This window comes from Canis aureus, chromosome 38 (assembly GCF_053574225.1).
Source record: "Canis aureus isolate CA01 chromosome 38, VMU_Caureus_v.1.0, whole genome shotgun sequence".
Taxonomy (NCBI): Eukaryota; Metazoa; Chordata; class Mammalia; order Carnivora; family Canidae; genus Canis; species Canis aureus.
In genome coordinates, this window is record NC_135648.1 from 21449261 (window position 1) to 21467331 (window position 18071).

Below are 18071 nucleotides of genomic sequence, written 5' to 3' on the forward strand. Positions count from 1 at the left end.
CCACCCAGTCGTGTTTTGCTGAACTCAGCCTCTCCCACACTCCCTGGGATGCTTTTAAAATAACTTGTTCGTTAGCCAACTCTTTGTCAACCATGGGAGCTAGGGGGGGCGGATGGGGTGTTGGGGGGGGGCTTGAATAGACTTTTCTGTAATTCTCAGAGCAGGAGAGAGATGCTCATCAGCAGAGCAGAGACTCAGAACGCAATTTTTTCCTTTCCTTGTTCAGCCAGGGCTCATCCCCTACAGGATGTTGGGAAAGAAAATGCTATTAATTCCCAAACACAAACAGTGAGTCCCCTTGAAGGGGGTTGGGGGGAGAGATATTTTTCAAACCGAAATGTAGAAAAGCTGCAAACGAGGTCAGGTATTTGGCATGTAGGTGAGATGCCATCTATCTCGCAGTTTCTCTGCAACATTCCCAATTTAGGAAAGAAAATGACAGATTTAATGAAGGGGGGGATGTGGGGAAGGACTGGCACTGTCACTTACCTGGTGATATTCCTCCTTGAATGGAACTGTCACCTCAAACTCAGAAGTCTAAAATAACCCTCATTCTCTTGCAGAGTGCAGCATCTTCTCCTGACTTCCCCACAGCAAATTCTCCCTTTGCCACCAGCCTTCTCGCTGTGCCCCAAGCTCAGAACCCTGTGCCCTGCGTGACTCTCGCCTGGCCCCTGGCTCCCACACTCATCCCTGCAGCTAGGCTCCCCCATCTCAGTAGAAACTCTGGACTACATAGTGTGGTCCAGCACGGACCAAGGGGAAAAGAATAGACTGACTTTGGAGTCCTACAGACCTGGGCGTTAGTCCCCAGTCACCATAGATCAAGGGCCTGAGCACAAGTTTCTAGTTAATGGAGAATCACTGCTTCCCTCTGTGGTGGCTCTAAGAACTGGTCACAGTTACCAACATATTCCCAGCAGCCACCGCAGGGGGCCGGCACAGACTACTAGAGTACACTGTGTGGGCAGAAGCAGGCCTCCCTTGCCAGCCTGGAGCAAGCCAGGAGTCTCTCTGAAACACAACTTCATCACACCAGTCCTCCATCAGACTGCCTCTATTGTTCCCCACTGCCTCAGCACACAGCCAGACTCTGGCTGACCGTCCAGATCATCCAAAATCATCTGGCCCCATACTACTCGTCTGTCTTGGCCTCCTGTTCTTCAGTGGGGGGGGGGGGGGGTGCCCACTGACTCAGCCAAACATTTACTGGTGCCCACCACAAGCAAACACGGTGCTGGTTGCTGGGAATGTGAAATGAAAGGTTGTCTACCCTCGCGAGCTCACAAGTGGCTTTTTGGCAGGGAGCCTGTTTCTAAGGAAAGGGGCTTGAAGGTGGACATGAGGACGGATAAAACCATCCTTGTATTGTGGTGTAGGAAGTGATGTAGGACTGGTCAGCTCGGTGGGGACTGTGGGAACACCAAGGGAGGCGCACACACTGCCTCTGTTCTTCCCTCCTACTCTGGAGTCAGCCAAGAGCCTATGCCATCAGTCAAGATCTTGTTCATTCTGGCCCACCCCTCTCCATCTCTGAATTCCTCAAGTTCTTATCAACATGACTCATCTTCAGTCATCCACTGGCTGATGTCATCTCTTTTGTTGCTGTGGGTTAATTTTTTTTTTATTACTTTTCGTATACATTGGCTGTTTTTCTCCACCAGTTTATATGATCAAGGAGGATATAGATGAGACTCTGGACACCTCTAAATCTCTCATGAAACCTACATAGTAATTATTTGTGGCATGGGAGATATATTTGGAAATACTGACAACCACAAAATACGTATTCTTTTAACTGTGACAAACACCTGCTCCCCTCACAGCTTGCTAGGCCCTGGCTTCTGCAGGGGTAACTTTGTGTCCTACTCAAGATGAGATAGAAGACCCCTGGGTGTCTGAAAATCTTTCAAAACATAATTTGCTAAAACCATAGTTTCAACCCTTAGGAAATATTTTGCAAGTGAAAGAAGTTCTCATCCCAGGTGGCAAAGTGTTAACACCACTACAGCAGGACTGAGGAGTCATCTTGCCCACAAATATGTGTAAACTCAACATCCATACTAATGGGACACTACAAATAAATGGGGAAAGACATGGACTCTTTTGATAAATGAAACAGAACAAATGGTTAGCCATATGGAATATAAAATAAAGTGAGATTCCTACCTCACCATTCATAAAAATAAACTCCTCATTTATTCAAGGCAAGTATTTGAGAAGCAAAACTTAAAAACCTTTAGAAAAATACAGGCGAATATCCTTATAATTTCTGGAGAGCAAAGGCTGCATGTGTTTAAAAAAAAATAAAAGTCCAAACAACAAAGAGAATGCTAGATAGATGTGAGTATCTTACAACAAAATTTCTTATACATCAGAGAATCCAGCAAAAAGTGAAAAGATACGCCAGCTCTGGGAGAGGCGTACATAATCTGTATCACCAACAAAGGATGGGTGACAAAGATATGTAAGAAATATGTACACAGCAATAAAAAAAAAAGAAAAACAACCTAACAGAGCCATCTCTAGATTGAGGTTCAAGAACTACTCGGGGAAAGGTTCCAGCTCATCTACCAGACTTTAAAGGACAGAAACAGTGAGGTAGCATCTTATCCCACTTCTGTATATTTTATTGCCATTTATAAATTTGTTATCATATTATTATCTCAATTTATCCACACAACAACCCTGGCACGTAGGCAGAACACATAGTATAACGTTTTACTGACAAGGAAATCAAGACTCAAGAAGGCAAAGGATAAATTCGGGGATACATATACAGCACTTCCTAGTGAGAAGCAAAACCTAGATTTTCCACCTTCCAATCCGTAATCTTTCTGTTTAAAAAAAAAAAAAAAAAAAAAAGACAAAACTGCCTCCACTCTTAAAAATAAATACATGTTCAGGGGGATCTCGGTGGCTCAGCTGGTTAACTGTCTGCCTTCAGCTCAGGTCATCATCTCAGGGTCCTGGGATCAAGCCCCATGAGTTAGGCTCCCTGCCCAGCAAGGAGTCTGCTTCTCCCTCCACCTCCGCCCCTCCCTCATTCATTCATTCTCTCTCTCTCTCTCTCTCATAAATAAATAAAATCTTTTTAAAAAAATACATGTTCACACAAAAATCTATACATGAATGTTTATAGCACTTTTACTCATACTAACCCTAAACTGGAAACAACCCAGCTGTCCTTCAATGGGTAAATGGTTAGCAAACCCATGTACATCCCTATCATGGGTAATAAAAAGGAACTAGTGATACATACAACAACCTGGATAAATTGCCAGAGAATTATGCTGAGTGAGAAAAAGCCAATTCTAAAAGGCTACATACTATATGATTCCCTGAATGATATTCTGAAAATGACAAGGCTACAGTCATGAGAACAGACTGGCAGCTCCAGGAGTTAAGGACTAAGGATAAAGGGAGGTAGGATGAGGGAATAGTGGAGAGAGGCAGGACTATAAAATCAACATGAGCCACCCAGTAGTAATGAGGCTGTACATATTCTGACTATATCAATGTCAGTGTCCTGGTTGTGACATTGTACTATAGTTTTTAAAGATTTTAAGTAAAGGGTACTACAATCTATTGTTTCTTCCAACTGCATGTGAATGTATAATCATCTCAAAATAAAATATTTCAAAAGTGACCAAAAATTATTAAAAGGCCTAAAATCACCCTGCCCTGCTATAGCACCATTCAGAGGTTAAATGAGATAAAGTACGGAAAGGCACTTCACAGATCACCAAGCACACGGTAATACTAGGTACAATCACCATCTTCCACCTCAATCAGCCTTGGCCACATCACTAAATGTCCAACCACTGGGCTTTCCTATCCCTCCACTGTGGTCCTTCACTGTATTAATGCAATCTGTCTATCCCTTTTAATACACTGAAGCTCCTTGAAAGCCAAAACCTTGTTCTGTATCTCTATATGCCTGCAACCTAGCACAAAACCAAGCACAGAGTGGGTATCAGATAAATGGGTACTGGTTGAAACTAGTTCATGATTTCTGTGTTTAACACAAAGTATCCCAACACTGGTAGAAGTGAGGAGGGGAGGGGCTGAGAAGAACACACTAGAAGCCTGTACTAAGGCCTCAAGAATTTCATCAATGACCTCTTCCTTCCTCAAGCCTGAGAACCCAAATGAAGCAAAGGTCTGTACAGAGGGTGTGGTGGCGACAGCAAAAATATGAGTTCCATTCATCAGGCCTCCTTTTTTATCCTGTTTCAAGTTCTGCAAATGAAGGAATTGACCATTTATAGTTTGGGTCACTGGAACAAGATGGGAAGGTAGGCTGTGGTGTACTCTTCTGGAAAAGATTTTAAAGGTTAGCTGACAGCTCTTTTCCTGAAATGATTAGACTGAAGAATTGCCCGAAGGGCAAAAGAATGTACTAAATGATCTGTCAAGATCTCTGAGACCTCACACTCTCTGCCTGGGCAAACATAGTTGGTTAAGGGGGGAGGAGGGGTAGGGGGTTCCCACACCCTGAAAACAATACTAGCTCCTTACTCCTCCTCTGGATAGTTTTTCAGCAAAAAAGAACCCCCCCACCCCAAAAAAAAGAAAAGAAAGAAAAAAAAGAAACACAAACAAGCGGGTGCTTTGTTGCTCCTAATGTTATTGGATAATTTTTCAAATTCTTACTCAATTACATATCATGCTGTTATCTGCAATCTCCACAGGCTAAATAGGCCTGCTTTCACATCATGTCCACTGAGCCTACAGAGCACAAGTATTTCCAAGTAATTCCAGCTCTTATAAACATGAGATCGTTTTACATTAAGTTGTGTGCATGTGTATGTGTGCACATGCACACGTGTGCACAGGCTTGTGCCCAAGAGTGCCTGGTCTTCTAGGAGCAGTAAGGAGGAGATGTGGGGCCACGGCAGGTTAGAAACTTGGGAGGTTTCTGTTCCTACCTAAATAATGATTAACTCTTTTTGCTGCTAAATTCAGAAGAGTTGGCATTTCTGTAGTAGCAATCCTGCTGCCCCGTCAAAAGAACAAATATGGGCTCACATGCACATATTTACTGTTAGAAGGAAATAAGTGGCACAAATCAGTTTCAAACTTTGGCAGTGGGAGTGCTACTGAAGTTTTAAGGAATACTAGGTATTTTTATTTTTATTTATTTTTTTTAAGATTTATTTATTTATTCATTCAGAGAGAGCGAAGAGAGAGGCAGAGACACAGGCAGAGGGAGAAGCAGGCTCCATGCAGGAAGCCTGATGTGGGACTCGATCCTGGGTCTCCAGGATCACACCCCGGGCTGCAGGCGGCACTAAACCACTGCGCCACCGGGGCTGCCCAATACTAGGTATTTTTAAACTGTGCTGTTAACTGCCTTAAAATATCCAGATCAAGAACCTCATTAATCAAAGCAACACACACCATCTACCCAAAACGCTTCAATGTTTCGTTGAAAATTGCTGACGGCAGAGAGTTGAGATAAGTTACATCACCACAAATCAATGAATAAATAAGACAGATCAAGAGATACAGCACAATTGACTCCAACGACTAACACACAAAACCTATTAATGTCGTTTAAAGATAAAAACTTTAAGCCAGGAGTAGGAGAGACAAGCAGGAAGAATCTATGGTATCTATTCTCTGGTTTCTATCCTTCCCTCGGGACAATAATCAACATGGAAATGCTATGCAGCAACTTACTTTATAATAACCAGGTTTTGGTCATAGGTCCTAAAAACGATGAAGCAAAGAACTAGCAATCCATCTTTCTACTTTCCAGCTGAGATGGGAATACCAAAGGTGGAAGGACTTGTCTGACATTACGCAGTTAGTCCTCCATTACCCTACAACCATCCCTGCCTCCCTATGAATGATCTTTTTTAAATGCTATAATGATAAAAATATGAGCTGTCATTATTATTAATAGTACTCATTTAAAAACAACAGACTTAGCCTGTTCATTAGGTGAAAAGAAAACAAACACAAACGGGAAAACATTTCAACTCCACATTACAGCATAACTCATCATGATTCCCACACAAATCCTTTAGTTGACCAAGGGCCGAACCCATGAAGAAGGGTGTAGGTGGCAAGAGGCCATCCTGCATCCTAGGAGAGCCTGCAGTCACTTCCCCCACAACCCAGATGTCCACATTAACCCTATTCCAGTTCCACATCCACATGGCCTCCCCCTAGTTCAGCCCAGCCCAGAGGTCAGGGATTTAAAAGCCTCCCATTTCCTTATTTCTTAAATCGTAACTAAAGACAAGCACCTAACTTCCTTTTTCTATTTTTTCTTATTTAATTCAAGCACAGCACACAGCAACATTACATGTCTACAATACCAAGGGTTACACAAGTTCTACCTCTAGCCCACCAACATGGGCAAAGAAAACCATCCACACTGGTGACGGCAAGGAACTGTCTCAAATCCATAGGCCTCTGAGCTCACCAGAAGTCCAGGGTTTAACATATTTATCCTGATTAAAGTATTTATTGTTCCGAGTAACCCAGCCACAGGTCCACCACGAGGCCTGTCAAGTAACCATCCCTTCCCTCCATCTCTCCAACTGTGAAGCACATCTTCCTAACAGATAGTGACACCTGACCAAGTACCACTTCAACTGCTCTCCAGAGCAGCTGCCACCTTGCCACCACCTGCTGTCTCCACCACCACCACCCCACCCCTGCTGCCCCTGTACGTGTGCGGCAGCCAGGCAGACATGGCCAACTCTGGGACTGAGGAGACTGAAGCTCAGAATATAATAGGTTTTGTTCTTACAAGTGCGCCTGCTTAATAGGGCAAAACTGTCAATATATTAAGGTAGAAAAATAAGAACCATGAAAGCTGGGAGGGTATTAGAAATTTTCTAATCCAAGCCCAAATCTCCTGGATGAGAAAACCAAGGCAGGGAGGGGAGGAAGGGGGTCAAGGAGGTATGTCCCAGAAAGACATTTAGAACACTGCATGAACTACTTTTTGCATCCTGATCCTAGGAAATGAGATCTATAACCAGGACAATGTTAAGTCAGCTTGGGTTCATCGCCCATCTCTCACTTACCAGCTATGTGCTTTGGAGTAACTTCTGTAGCCTACTGGTGCCTCATCTGTGAAACGGGGATCATAAAAGCAACTACCTTGTAGGGCTGTTGGGAGATTCATGTTAGTATACATAAAGCACTTAGAGCTTAAATATAAGGAGCACTCAATAAATGCCAGCCACTGTCATCATCATCAATTGTTAGCTGGGGCCAAGAATGATTGTCTCCATTTCATAGATGAGGACTCTAGCAGCCTTGAGACCTAAGGGTGAGTTACCCCCAAAATCACAGTGGTAAATGACAAAGCCAAACTAACACCCAAACTTTCTGCCTCCAAATGGCACTCCTTCCCTTGGAACCATTCTCCCTGCACAGAGTATTGGTCCAAAGCAAGTACCTGAGTCAGGATGCTTCCCCAAAGAGCACCTTATTCATGGGACAAGATCTGCCCCAATACACCCCACCCCAATCAATCAATCAATCAATCAAAACACAAGAGAAAGACTAGTGGAAAAGAGAACAGATCCCTAAAGGATCCCAATGTTTGGAGAAATCGTTGCCAGGTCTTCAGAAACAGGATGTACTTCTTAAAGCTGATGGCATGGCATGTCTTGGCCAACTCATGCTCTCAGACCCCTTTGTTTTCTGTGCCTGGTCTTCCTGTGGAGCCCTGGCCACCCAGACGCCTGTGGCTGATGAGATCACCTTCTCCTGGGAGAGGGCGCTCAGACCCTGCCCTACGAGTGGTGATTTGAGATGCAGGATCTGGGATCAGACAGCAAAGACTCAGTTCCAACTTTCATAATGCCTCTCGGGTCACCTGCCCACTGATTAGTGCATTTTTAGAAGAAAAGGTTATTTTAAAAGACTGCCTTCTCCCTAACAGATGGCATCCTAAAATACCCACAGAAACGCAGGAGGCACACTCCCCAGCTGTTTTCCTTTCCTCATGAATATATATTTCAAGTTCAGGACCATTCATTCACAATGTATAAATAAGGTCAAGGCAACTGAATACCAAATGACTTGAAAATCAGAGGGGAGAGTCTCCCTGTTAGTCCCTTTGAACCTTTCCTCCCCGTTTTTCCATAGATCATACAGCTGCTTCGAAGGAGCCAATAGCTCTCTCCAAACACATGCTTCAAAAAAGTATCACAAAGTCCTTTTGCTGAGTCAACTGTTTTAAAATAGACCTCAACTTTCTAAACTTTAGATTTCAAATATCTGCTTAAAATGATAAATAAATCCTGGACAAATGTAGAATTTGTTTTGCTTCAATTACAGAAAACCTTACTTTTTGTTTTACACTCTGGAACTTGGGAGTTAATATTTTTCTTGGTTTCCAAGGAAAGAAATGTGACTGAAGATCAACTCAATTACAGTTCCAGGGCAGTGATTTTCAAGAGGGAAGAGGGGGTAGTACATAAGGAAAAACACCCCCCTCCCCCATTGGGGAGCCTTCACATGCTACATGGTGTGTACTTGCCCTTCCATAATGACAATTTTCATCATGTTTGATCCACTCTGAATTTCAAATAACATCAACATAAGGAGAAGGCTTTTTATTGGAGTAGGGGGAGAAAGGCAGAAATATGGCACAGGCACATCCAACCTCAATTCAGTAAATGTCTGGTTCTATTTACAAGCATTTTTTAGAGCTTCTTTGTGCCAGAAGCTGGACACATGGCAGCAAATAAAAGATAGGTCTGTTCCCAAGGTGCTCAGTGAGCTGTAAATAAAAAGATGTAAACAAAGAGATTACAATGGAATATAATGAATGCATAGAAGCCTCAGGACATTGCTAAGGAAATGCTCTGGGTTGTGTTGATTAGCCCTGTGCAGAAAGTAAAGGGAGATGCTGAGGAATCTTGCTTGGCATCTTGCACAAGATCACTGTGAAGAGAGAAGCAAGGAAGACTTCCTGGAGGTGGTGGCATCTGAGCTGGCTTTTAAGGAATAACTGAGCTTTCCAAGTCCAAGAGAAAGAACCCATTCCAAAGAGAGGACACAGCATGCATAACACAAGAAGCATGAAATAATGTAACACGGTAAGTGGTAAGGAAACTAGAAGCAATTCAGCTTTGTGATGGTGAAAGACATAAGCAGAGTAAGGGCAAAGTGATGGGTATAAATAGTCTTCTACGTTATGATCTTAGTATAATAGTGGGTTGTTTTTTTTTTAATCACCTGAGTGGGGCACCTGGGTGGCTCAGTGGTTGGGTATCTGCCTTTGGCTTAGGTCATGATCCTGGGGTCCTGGGATCAAGTCCTGCATCTGGCTCCCTGCAGGCTCCCTGCTTCTCCCTCTGCCTATGTCTCTGCCTCTCTCTGTGTGTCTCTCATGAATAAATAAATTTTAAAAAAATAAAAAATAATAAATCACCTTGGTGATATTATGTAAGATATACCATCAAGATCAAAATAAGAAACCGTTTTTTAAAAATTATTTACAGTAATTTATGCATTTATCATAATACTTGATAATGTTTACCAAGAGCCACCATTGAGGGCTACAATACTGTTCTAGATGTGCTCCTACCTGAAGGGTCCCCTATAAAAAGAGCTACGTATTTAGCATTTTCTATTTGGCAGATACTTGACACACATTCACAATAAACCAGCCAGGTAGGTCTTGCCATCTCTACGTCACAAGAGAGCACGCTTGGAGGAGAAGCTGAGTAACCCGAGCAAGGCCACAGGGCAAGGAGGTGCTGCTGCTGAGGTTCCCACTGAGGGCCTGTTCCAAGGCCTGGGTTCTTTGCACTGCACTAAGCACCTTCAAAACTTCCCACCTAGACACATATTTAGAACTGAAGGCAGTACAAGATGAATGCCATAGTGCTGTGTCAGTCATCCCAGAGAGAAGGGTCCTTTCTAGTCAGAGTGACCATGGAAGGCACCCAGCAGCCTGAGACCTTAGTAGGCAAAACTGTGGAACTGGACAGGGAGAAAGGGGCACTCCAGGAGCAGCACTTGGACTCAGACTCTGGTGAGAGCCCAGGTCCTAATTCCTGTCCCATCATGCACCAGCAGTAGCCCCTGGGCAAGTCACTGATTCACCTGCACCTCCATTTATTCATCAGCAAAATGGGGTAAGAACAATGTATTCCTCCTAGGGTTGGTGTGAGGTTTAGGCACAATCTATGTAACGTACTTAGCCTAAGTACATGGTAAGCCCCAAATAAACAGCAGAATGTTAGCTAATAGATGTCTTTCAAGTATGGCAAATCATCCAGATAGGCCTCCAATCCTCTTACAGTAAAATAAGAGATATGGTTGATGATAGAATTGAGACTAAGATTGAGGACCCAGTTAATGTTCACCTGGGAAGTTGGTCTCTTCTCAGCAGGGAATCAATCATGAGAGGAAATAAGCCACATTCATGGCATTCTGAGCAGATCTCCCAGGGGAGCCCCCAGCCCCACCCCTTGGCATCTGGCTCACTTGTGACCCTTTCAGAAGAAGTGTGAGGCCCTAGAGACTGATTCAAGTAAGGTCTTTAGGAAAAACAGATACTGTCACTCGTCAACATCTAACATGTCCAAGATTTTTTTTTCTCGCCCCCTCCCCTCCTAAGCACATAGTAATAGCTGAGGCACAATTATTAACCAAGCTCTTCTGGAAGGCTGTCTTTATTCACTAAGGCAATACATAAATAAATAAATAAAATTTCCAGGAACTAACCTGGGTAGCTTGGATCACTGTTTATTTATTACTTTTTTAAATTTAATTAAGACCTGGTTTTTACTTATTTTTAAGTTAATGTCATTTCTGTAATGTAGTTATTATATTACTCATTTAATAATATACTATAATGAAGACACTCTTGGTGATGATCATTCTGCTCACTTATCTTGATTGGGATGATTTCATGGGTGTGTTAGCATATGTCAAAATGTATCTAATGTATACCTTAAACATGTGTGGTTATTACATGTCAATTAAACTTTAATAAAGTGATTAAAAATACAATAAAAATTTAGTAATTCATGTAATTATTAAGAGGTATTAAATTGTTATCTACATACAATGTTCATATTAGAGCATAAATACATATTCATAATAAGAAAACATGAACACGTACATTTAAATCTTAACTCTAACAAGACTTATCAGGACACGTGATTATATAGAAATACGTATACAGGCTTGTAAAACTTGGCTATAGAGGACATTTTTGTAAATAGGGGTACATCATACTGTTCACAGCAGCAGTATTTGCGATAGCTAAAAGGCAGACACCGCCCAAGTGTCCATGGAAAGATGAATGGATAAACAAAATGTGGTATACACCTACAATATGTGATACCTAGAACAGTCAGACATACAGGGTGAGAGTCAGACATCCAGGGTAGGAGTAAGGGGGTATTGTTTAATGGGTACCGAGTTCAATTCTGCAAGATGCAGAGTTCTGGAGATGGATGGTAGTGCTGGTTTGCACAGCGGGAATGTTCTAACTGCCACTGAACTGTACACTAAAGAATGCTTCAGATAGGGACGCCTGGGTGGCTCAGCAGTTGAGCGTCTGCCTTCAGCTCAAGGTGTGATCCCAAGGTCCTGGAATCGAGTCCCACATTGGGCTCCCTGCAAGGGGCCTGCTTCTCCCTCTGCCTGTGTCTCTGCCTCTCTGTGTCTCTCATGAATAAATAAACAAAATCTTAAAAAAAAAAAAAAAGAACAATGCAGATAGTAAATTTTAGGTTGTGTGTATTTTCCCACAAGTAAAGAGATGAAAGTTCCTACACAATATTGTAAAATCAGTAAAGGTGTTATTTTGTAATTCTTAAAAATGCTTTTAAGTGCTTTCATTGATTTTTTTTTATTTATTTTTTATTGGTGTTCAATTTACCAACATACAGAATAACCCCCAGTGCCCGTCACCCATTCACTCCCACCCCCCGCCCTCCTCCCCTTCTACCACCCCTAGTTCGTTTCCCAGAGTTAGCAGTCTTTACGTTCTGTCTCCCTTTCTGATATTTCCCACACATTTCTTCTCCCTTCCCTTATATTCCTTTCCACTATTATTTATATTCCCCAAATGAATGAGAACATATAAGGTTTGTCCTTCTCCGACTGACTTACTTCACTCAGCGCTTTCATTGATATTTAAGTCAAATACCTTCCGAGGTACCCTTTCCAGATACCCTAAAAGACCAATTCTGTAGCTTACACCAAGTTAAAACTGTTTACTTGAATTTTATTACCAGTAGAGATCTACATATTGACTTCTTTTCCCCTGCCATGTGACATAATACTTCCAGAACAAAGCCCTGGGAGGTCTAGGGTGTTAAAGAAGGCACAATTCCCAGGACAAAAACTTCTCTTCTGGAAGAAGGGCTCTACAGGTACCACTGGCAGCCCATGTTTATCTGGAGTGAACAATGGGAGCCTAGGAGTCAGAAGCTGGGCACCTGCTGATTTTAAAGGGTGTGGATCCTACAGATCAGGGCCAGGTCTGACTCTGTAAACTTGGCAGCAGAGAAATGACTGGGTCCTGCCCTGGCTTTCAATCTGTGCGGTGCATGAGGATGTGGCCATAACCACCAGATGGGCTTCTCCAAAGAGATTTCTGTTCCCGTGCCCTAGGAGAATGTCTGAAATTTCAAAAGGGCTGCTCACAAACACACGTCTCAACACTGCGGCTTTGCCCAGCACACAACATCCCAGCTCCTTGCCCACTACCTTCCTCCGACCCTTACACACAGAGTGCTTCATTTTTCCCAGAGCTTCCTTTCCTTCCAGGAGTTCAGCTTACTGCAGAGCCCTATTTTCCCTGAGCAATGGAAGAGAAGCCTTCAATCATCTCGCAGGAAGATGATAGCATCTGCTTGGGGATTCCAAGGAGATGTTTTACTGCAGCTTTTCACAAACTGATTATATTTAAAGCTCCCTTGGGGGCTGGGGGCTGGGAGGAAAGAAGCTTCAGAGAAGACCTTTGTTGGCATGAGTGAAGAACCGCTCAGACCTCCCAGGGGAACAACCTTGTTTAAATACCAGCAATCCACATTTCCAAGTGTGTGTGTGTGTGTGTGTGTGTGTGCGTGCGCGCGCACTCCCACAATATGTGCGGAGTTTTAAATTTCGTCTCCAGCTCTGGAAGGGTCCTAAAAGGGTTAAACTGTTTCAGGCAAAGGCCTGAGGCTTTTCTACCAAAATGCTCCAGATGGAAATTAGAGAATTTCACTTCTCAGCTCTGTGGTGCACACATACTGCCCTTCTAAGACATTTAAAAAAAAAAAAAAAAAAAAGGACAAGACCCCCAATGTTCTCAAGAAAGAAAATTTGCTCGGCACACAGTGCCACTCTGTTTCAGAGGATTCCTCCTGGAATATTTGCATTAACTGTCAATCTCAAGCATTCTGGGGCACTAGAAAAACTCAAGGTATGGCGAGGGTAAAGGAAAGGGTTCCAGAAGAAGCCGAGGACAACACTCGCAGAGAGACTACGCGGTGATGTGAAGCCTCCCCAAGGCTCGCCAGATCATCATCTCCACCGTGTCTTGCACTGTACCACCTCTTGCAGCTCCAACCTTGCAAGAAGCTAACAGGCTATAGGCCAGAAGGCCTCAGGTTATGACCAGGAGCCTGACCAGAGTTGTCAAGAATTTCCAGAGATTCACGGATATGAAAGCGTTTCATTAACTGGAAAGAGCCACGTAAAAGCACTATGAATATTATTGCTTTTGAGTCAGACATTGAGAGGCATGAACTTTCAAAGGAATCTGAACACCCACAAACCAGAAACAATGATGGTTTTGAAGAAGGCGGCTACAGGCAGGCTGATGAAGGAGGCACGCCCCTCATAAATGTACCCTGGCCACGGCCTCGGCCTCGGGTTGGGGCTGCGGCCTCAGAAGCCCTCGGGGGCCCGTGCAAGCAGGTGGCTGACAGAGAAGCAAAAGCCACAGGGCAGACAAGATCCCGCAGAGCCCATTTCGAGTCCACTCGGTTCAAGCCGTTCTGACAGAAAAAGGCATAAAGCCCAGGACTCTGGTCAGAGGAACAAGATAACGGCTGCCAACAACTAGACAGTTTATCTGTTCATTTTGCAGGAAGGGAAACTGAGGGCTCTGGGGTTCAAGATACCTTTCACTGCTACTGGAGGAACCTAACCTAGAACTCAAGCTTCATACCCAGATTCGTCTCCCATCCCTGAACAGGGGTCACGCTGAGGGTGAAGGGCCAGTTAGCCTTACGGTTAGCCTGACGTGGCAGGACGCAGGGCTCGCTAACAGAGTGGGTGGCGAGCACACATACCATGCCAAATGATTTCCACAGACCATCTCATGGACTCCTCACAGCTACCTTAAGATGCACAGTATTTTGCCTATTTTCCAGTTAGGAAGTTAAGGCTCAAACAAGTCACGGACCTCACCCCCGGCGCAAGATGAGCAAGTGACCCAACTGAGATTTGACACCTGGGTCAGCTCAAAAACTCAAAAAAACCTGTGTGCTCTTAGCCACCAGACCAAAAGAGCAATTTTCTTTTTTATCTTGGCATCTGTAAGAGAAGGCCAGCAGCAGTACCAGGCTCATGTAACACATTAAAACCTGAAATGCAGAATTCTGACTGAGGGCTTCTACCTGGTGGGGGAGCAGAGCCAACCTAGAACCCGGGTCCTTTGTCTCCAATCTCGATGCTCTTCAACGAAGAACCTGGGTTCTAGAACATATGTTCCTATGCTCCATAAGAGATGGGTCTTTGTCTTAGCCACTGCTATACCGCCAACCCCTAGAACGCACAGAATTCACTAAATAAAGGGCTGGTGAATAAGGGAACAGAGTCAAGCTGCCAGGATTTGGCCGTGTGACCTTGGGAAGTCTTCTCACCCTCTCGAAGCCTGTGTCTTCATGCAGTGAATGTAGGGTAAAATAATATCTATCTTCTGGGTTGATGTCAGAATTAAACAAGACAACTCATATGAAGCACCTGAGACAGGCTGGAACATCATGAGCACTCAAAATGTAATCTATTATTATTATTACCACTACTATTATTTGTTGATAGATTTGGGCTTCTTAAGGATTTCTTTTTTCCTACTCTGGTCAGATGATGTTTCATAGTAAATAAGAATAGGGCAAAACAGAGAATTTGAAGTCAGTAACCAGCTTCTACTTTCAGCTACCACCACCTAGCCGTGTGACCTTGGACAAGCCTCTTAATTTCTCTGTACTCCCCTCCACTATAAAATGAGGGACTAAATCATTTAAATCCATTTTTTATCAGGCAGCTTCTCTAAGTAAGACGTCATGCTCGGCCACCTATAAAATTCTATGATCCTGAAGTGTCAGTGGAAAATATCAGAGCAAAGCAAAAACATTTTTCCTGCTTGCGGCAAGGTTGAGGAGAAACCCCAAATAGCCAACTGCATTACATCATCTCAATGAGCAATGTTTGTAAATACGCAAGTATTCAATTCTGAGACACTCGTGAGAAATCTTTCACCAATAGGAATCAGCAGACAAGGTTCTATTAACACCTATCAGCCCTGAACCTTCCAAAAAATAAACATATAAAATCACTTTGCACCTTAGTCAAATGGTGTGCTTCTGGAGAGAAATCTGGGAAAGTCAAAGTTATTAACGTTCCCTACTGCAACAGTTAAGAATAGGATGTATAAAAAAAAAATAGAATGACATATCTGGTTAAAATGGCAAGGGGGATTCCAGGAGCAGAATACAGTGCATCTGGACAGGACACAGAGGCCAGTGGCCTATTGTTTACAAAAACAGGTCCAGATTATGAACAGTGACAGGAGGCCAAGACCTCAATTATAACTCACAACCACACCTCTCCCAATCCCTGCTCAACTGAAGCTATCAATCAATCAACTCCCCCACCTCTGTAATAAACCCACCAATATTTGCAGCCAAGTGGATAGAAGGTCCCTCAGGGCACCTCCAGCATTGACCAAGCTGATGACATTAAAAAGATCCTACAGGCAAAACGGGGGCTTGAAACTACATTCCAACCTTCCAAGAGATAAGGCAGCTGCCCATTTCAAGCTCTACACTATCCCCACCCCAGGCAATCATTAGAAGGGAGACATGGCCCTTCCCAAGTCCTCTATGATAGAAAAGGTCTCCTTGCATTGGTGCAGGCAAAGAAGGAGGGGCCCCTCCCTCTGTACTCTGAAACAAAGGAAAACCCAGAGCTCCAACCATGTGGTGTAACGTTCAAGGCCACCCACCTCTCCCACTCCCCAGCTGAAGTCTCAATGGGCTAGAGCACATGGCTCTTCCCAGTGACTGGCCAGGAAGGGACAGTGCCTTGCACAAACACATCCTGGGGCTCTTTAACAGGCGGGAACCCGTCCTATGGGAATGGCTGGTTAAAAAAAAAAAAAAAAAAAGGTTGTCTGGGAAGGGGCCCTGATTCATGCAGCACCAAGTCAGGTAGTCAATTAAATGTGTAGACAGATCACTTGGTTTCTCCAGGTCCACATTTTGCTTTAGCCTTCACATTTTTGCAGAGGCAAGTGGGCCTTTAAAAGCATGCATTCTGGAGCAGAGAGTGACAACACAGAAGGGTTAAACAATTATGTCTTCCCATTCTCCAGAATCAGCACCACCCAGCAACCCTAACATCCCAACTCCATTCATGTTTAGGTGAGGGCGGAGACCGGGTGTGAAATGACCTTATTCTTTCTGTTCTCTGATCTCTGACTGAATACAGAGCAACCAGAGACCTGGCAGGTACAAGGTGCACCCAAGGTGGCTACAGACTTTCAGTGTCCGATGCCATAGCAAATGTCTCCTTTTGATATAGTGCATCGGAAAAAAACCCCGCCTCTCCAGGGGCTCCCCAAATGGTATACCTTCTCAAGGTTGCCTTTCTCTACCTGGACTCCTCTTCAACCTCTGACATAAATTCCCAAACACCTGTCAGATTTCAGTTGTCCTTCAAGGAAACCTGACCCAGACACCCAGAGGCAAACTGCCACCTTTCTCTCCCCCAAGAACCTCCCGCCCCTCCCCCCACCCTATCTAGCTTGTGGGAGAGGGCTGCCAAAATCAGGGCCAGCCCTTACAAGAACAAACCTACAGCCCACTCTAAAAATTCCTTTCCAGAGCCGGTGGCCCCTGGCACAGCCCATCCCTTGGAGGCTCAAACCCACCTATGAAACCACCTCTGGGCTCAGCCTGCCCCCACCTGCTCCACCCAGAGAAATGAACATCCTGCAAATCAGGGTGGAAATACATGCCTCAATGGTCCACAGAGCATATGCATCATGCAATTTTTCAAAGCCCTTACCTTTGACCTGAGTATCGTACTCTGCTATGATCTCCTTATCCTTTTTGAATTTGGCTGGAGACGTCATGTTTTCCTTCTTTCTTCCAAATTCAAATTATGAATTGATAGATCCACGGGAAAAATCCAACCACCGAAATCAATACCTCCAAGACCGCTTCTCCCAAGGGCAGAAGGGGCCCCCCGCGGTGGTCTCCAGCGCTCCGGGGAGCGCGGGCTGCGGGCTGGGCTGAAGGCTACGGCGGGCACATGCAGACGGTGGACGCTGGGGCCGGGCGCGGCGGCGGCTGGTTTCTGTGCTAGAGCCGGAGCCGCAGCCTCAGCATTAGCCGGGAGAACTGCAGCGCCCGGAGGCTGGCCCGGGGTCTGACATCAACGACAGAGGCAGGGAGTGGAAGTCCTTCCGCACAACATGGTGTGGGGGGTGCGGGGGTGTGGACGCGCCCAGCTGTGTCCCCGGGAGGGAGTGGGTGCGTAAAAGGGTGCCGGGGGAGGGCTGGGCGTGCTTCGCGGGTTTTTGTTGCACAGGCTCGAAGATGCTGCAAATCAAATCCCAAACGGGAGCCGCAGCAGCGCAGACTGGATCGGAAGTCGTTTGCTCCGGTTCACTTGCCTGTAAATGCAGGGAAAAGGGGAGGGGGCGATGAGCCCCAGCGCAGATCCTAAGCGCGGCGGGGGTGGGGTAGGGGACGTCGTTCCGAGCCGGGCCTTGGCCCATTCATCTCGGCCAAACACCGCCCGGCCCACAGAGCCCGGCGCGGCGAGGTGCGGAGGAAGGAAGCTCCCTCCGGATT

At 44.7% G+C, this 18071-nt stretch overlaps 1 protein-coding gene across 11 annotated transcripts in view; it reads right to left on the bottom strand.

Moving 5' to 3' along the window:
* SRGAP2 (SLIT-ROBO Rho GTPase activating protein 2) overlaps positions 1–18071 on the bottom strand; it is a 233339-nt gene that overhangs the window by 213613 nt on the left and 1655 nt on the right. For all 11 annotated transcript variants that reach the window (XM_077887124.1, XM_077887122.1, XM_077887123.1 and 8 more), the window contains exon 2: positions 17281–17890. In XM_077887124.1, coding sequence (XP_077743250.1) covers positions 17281–17347 — 67 coding nt within the window. In that variant the 5' untranslated portion in view covers positions 17348–17890. The remainder of the gene's footprint in view (positions 1–17280; positions 17891–18071) is intronic.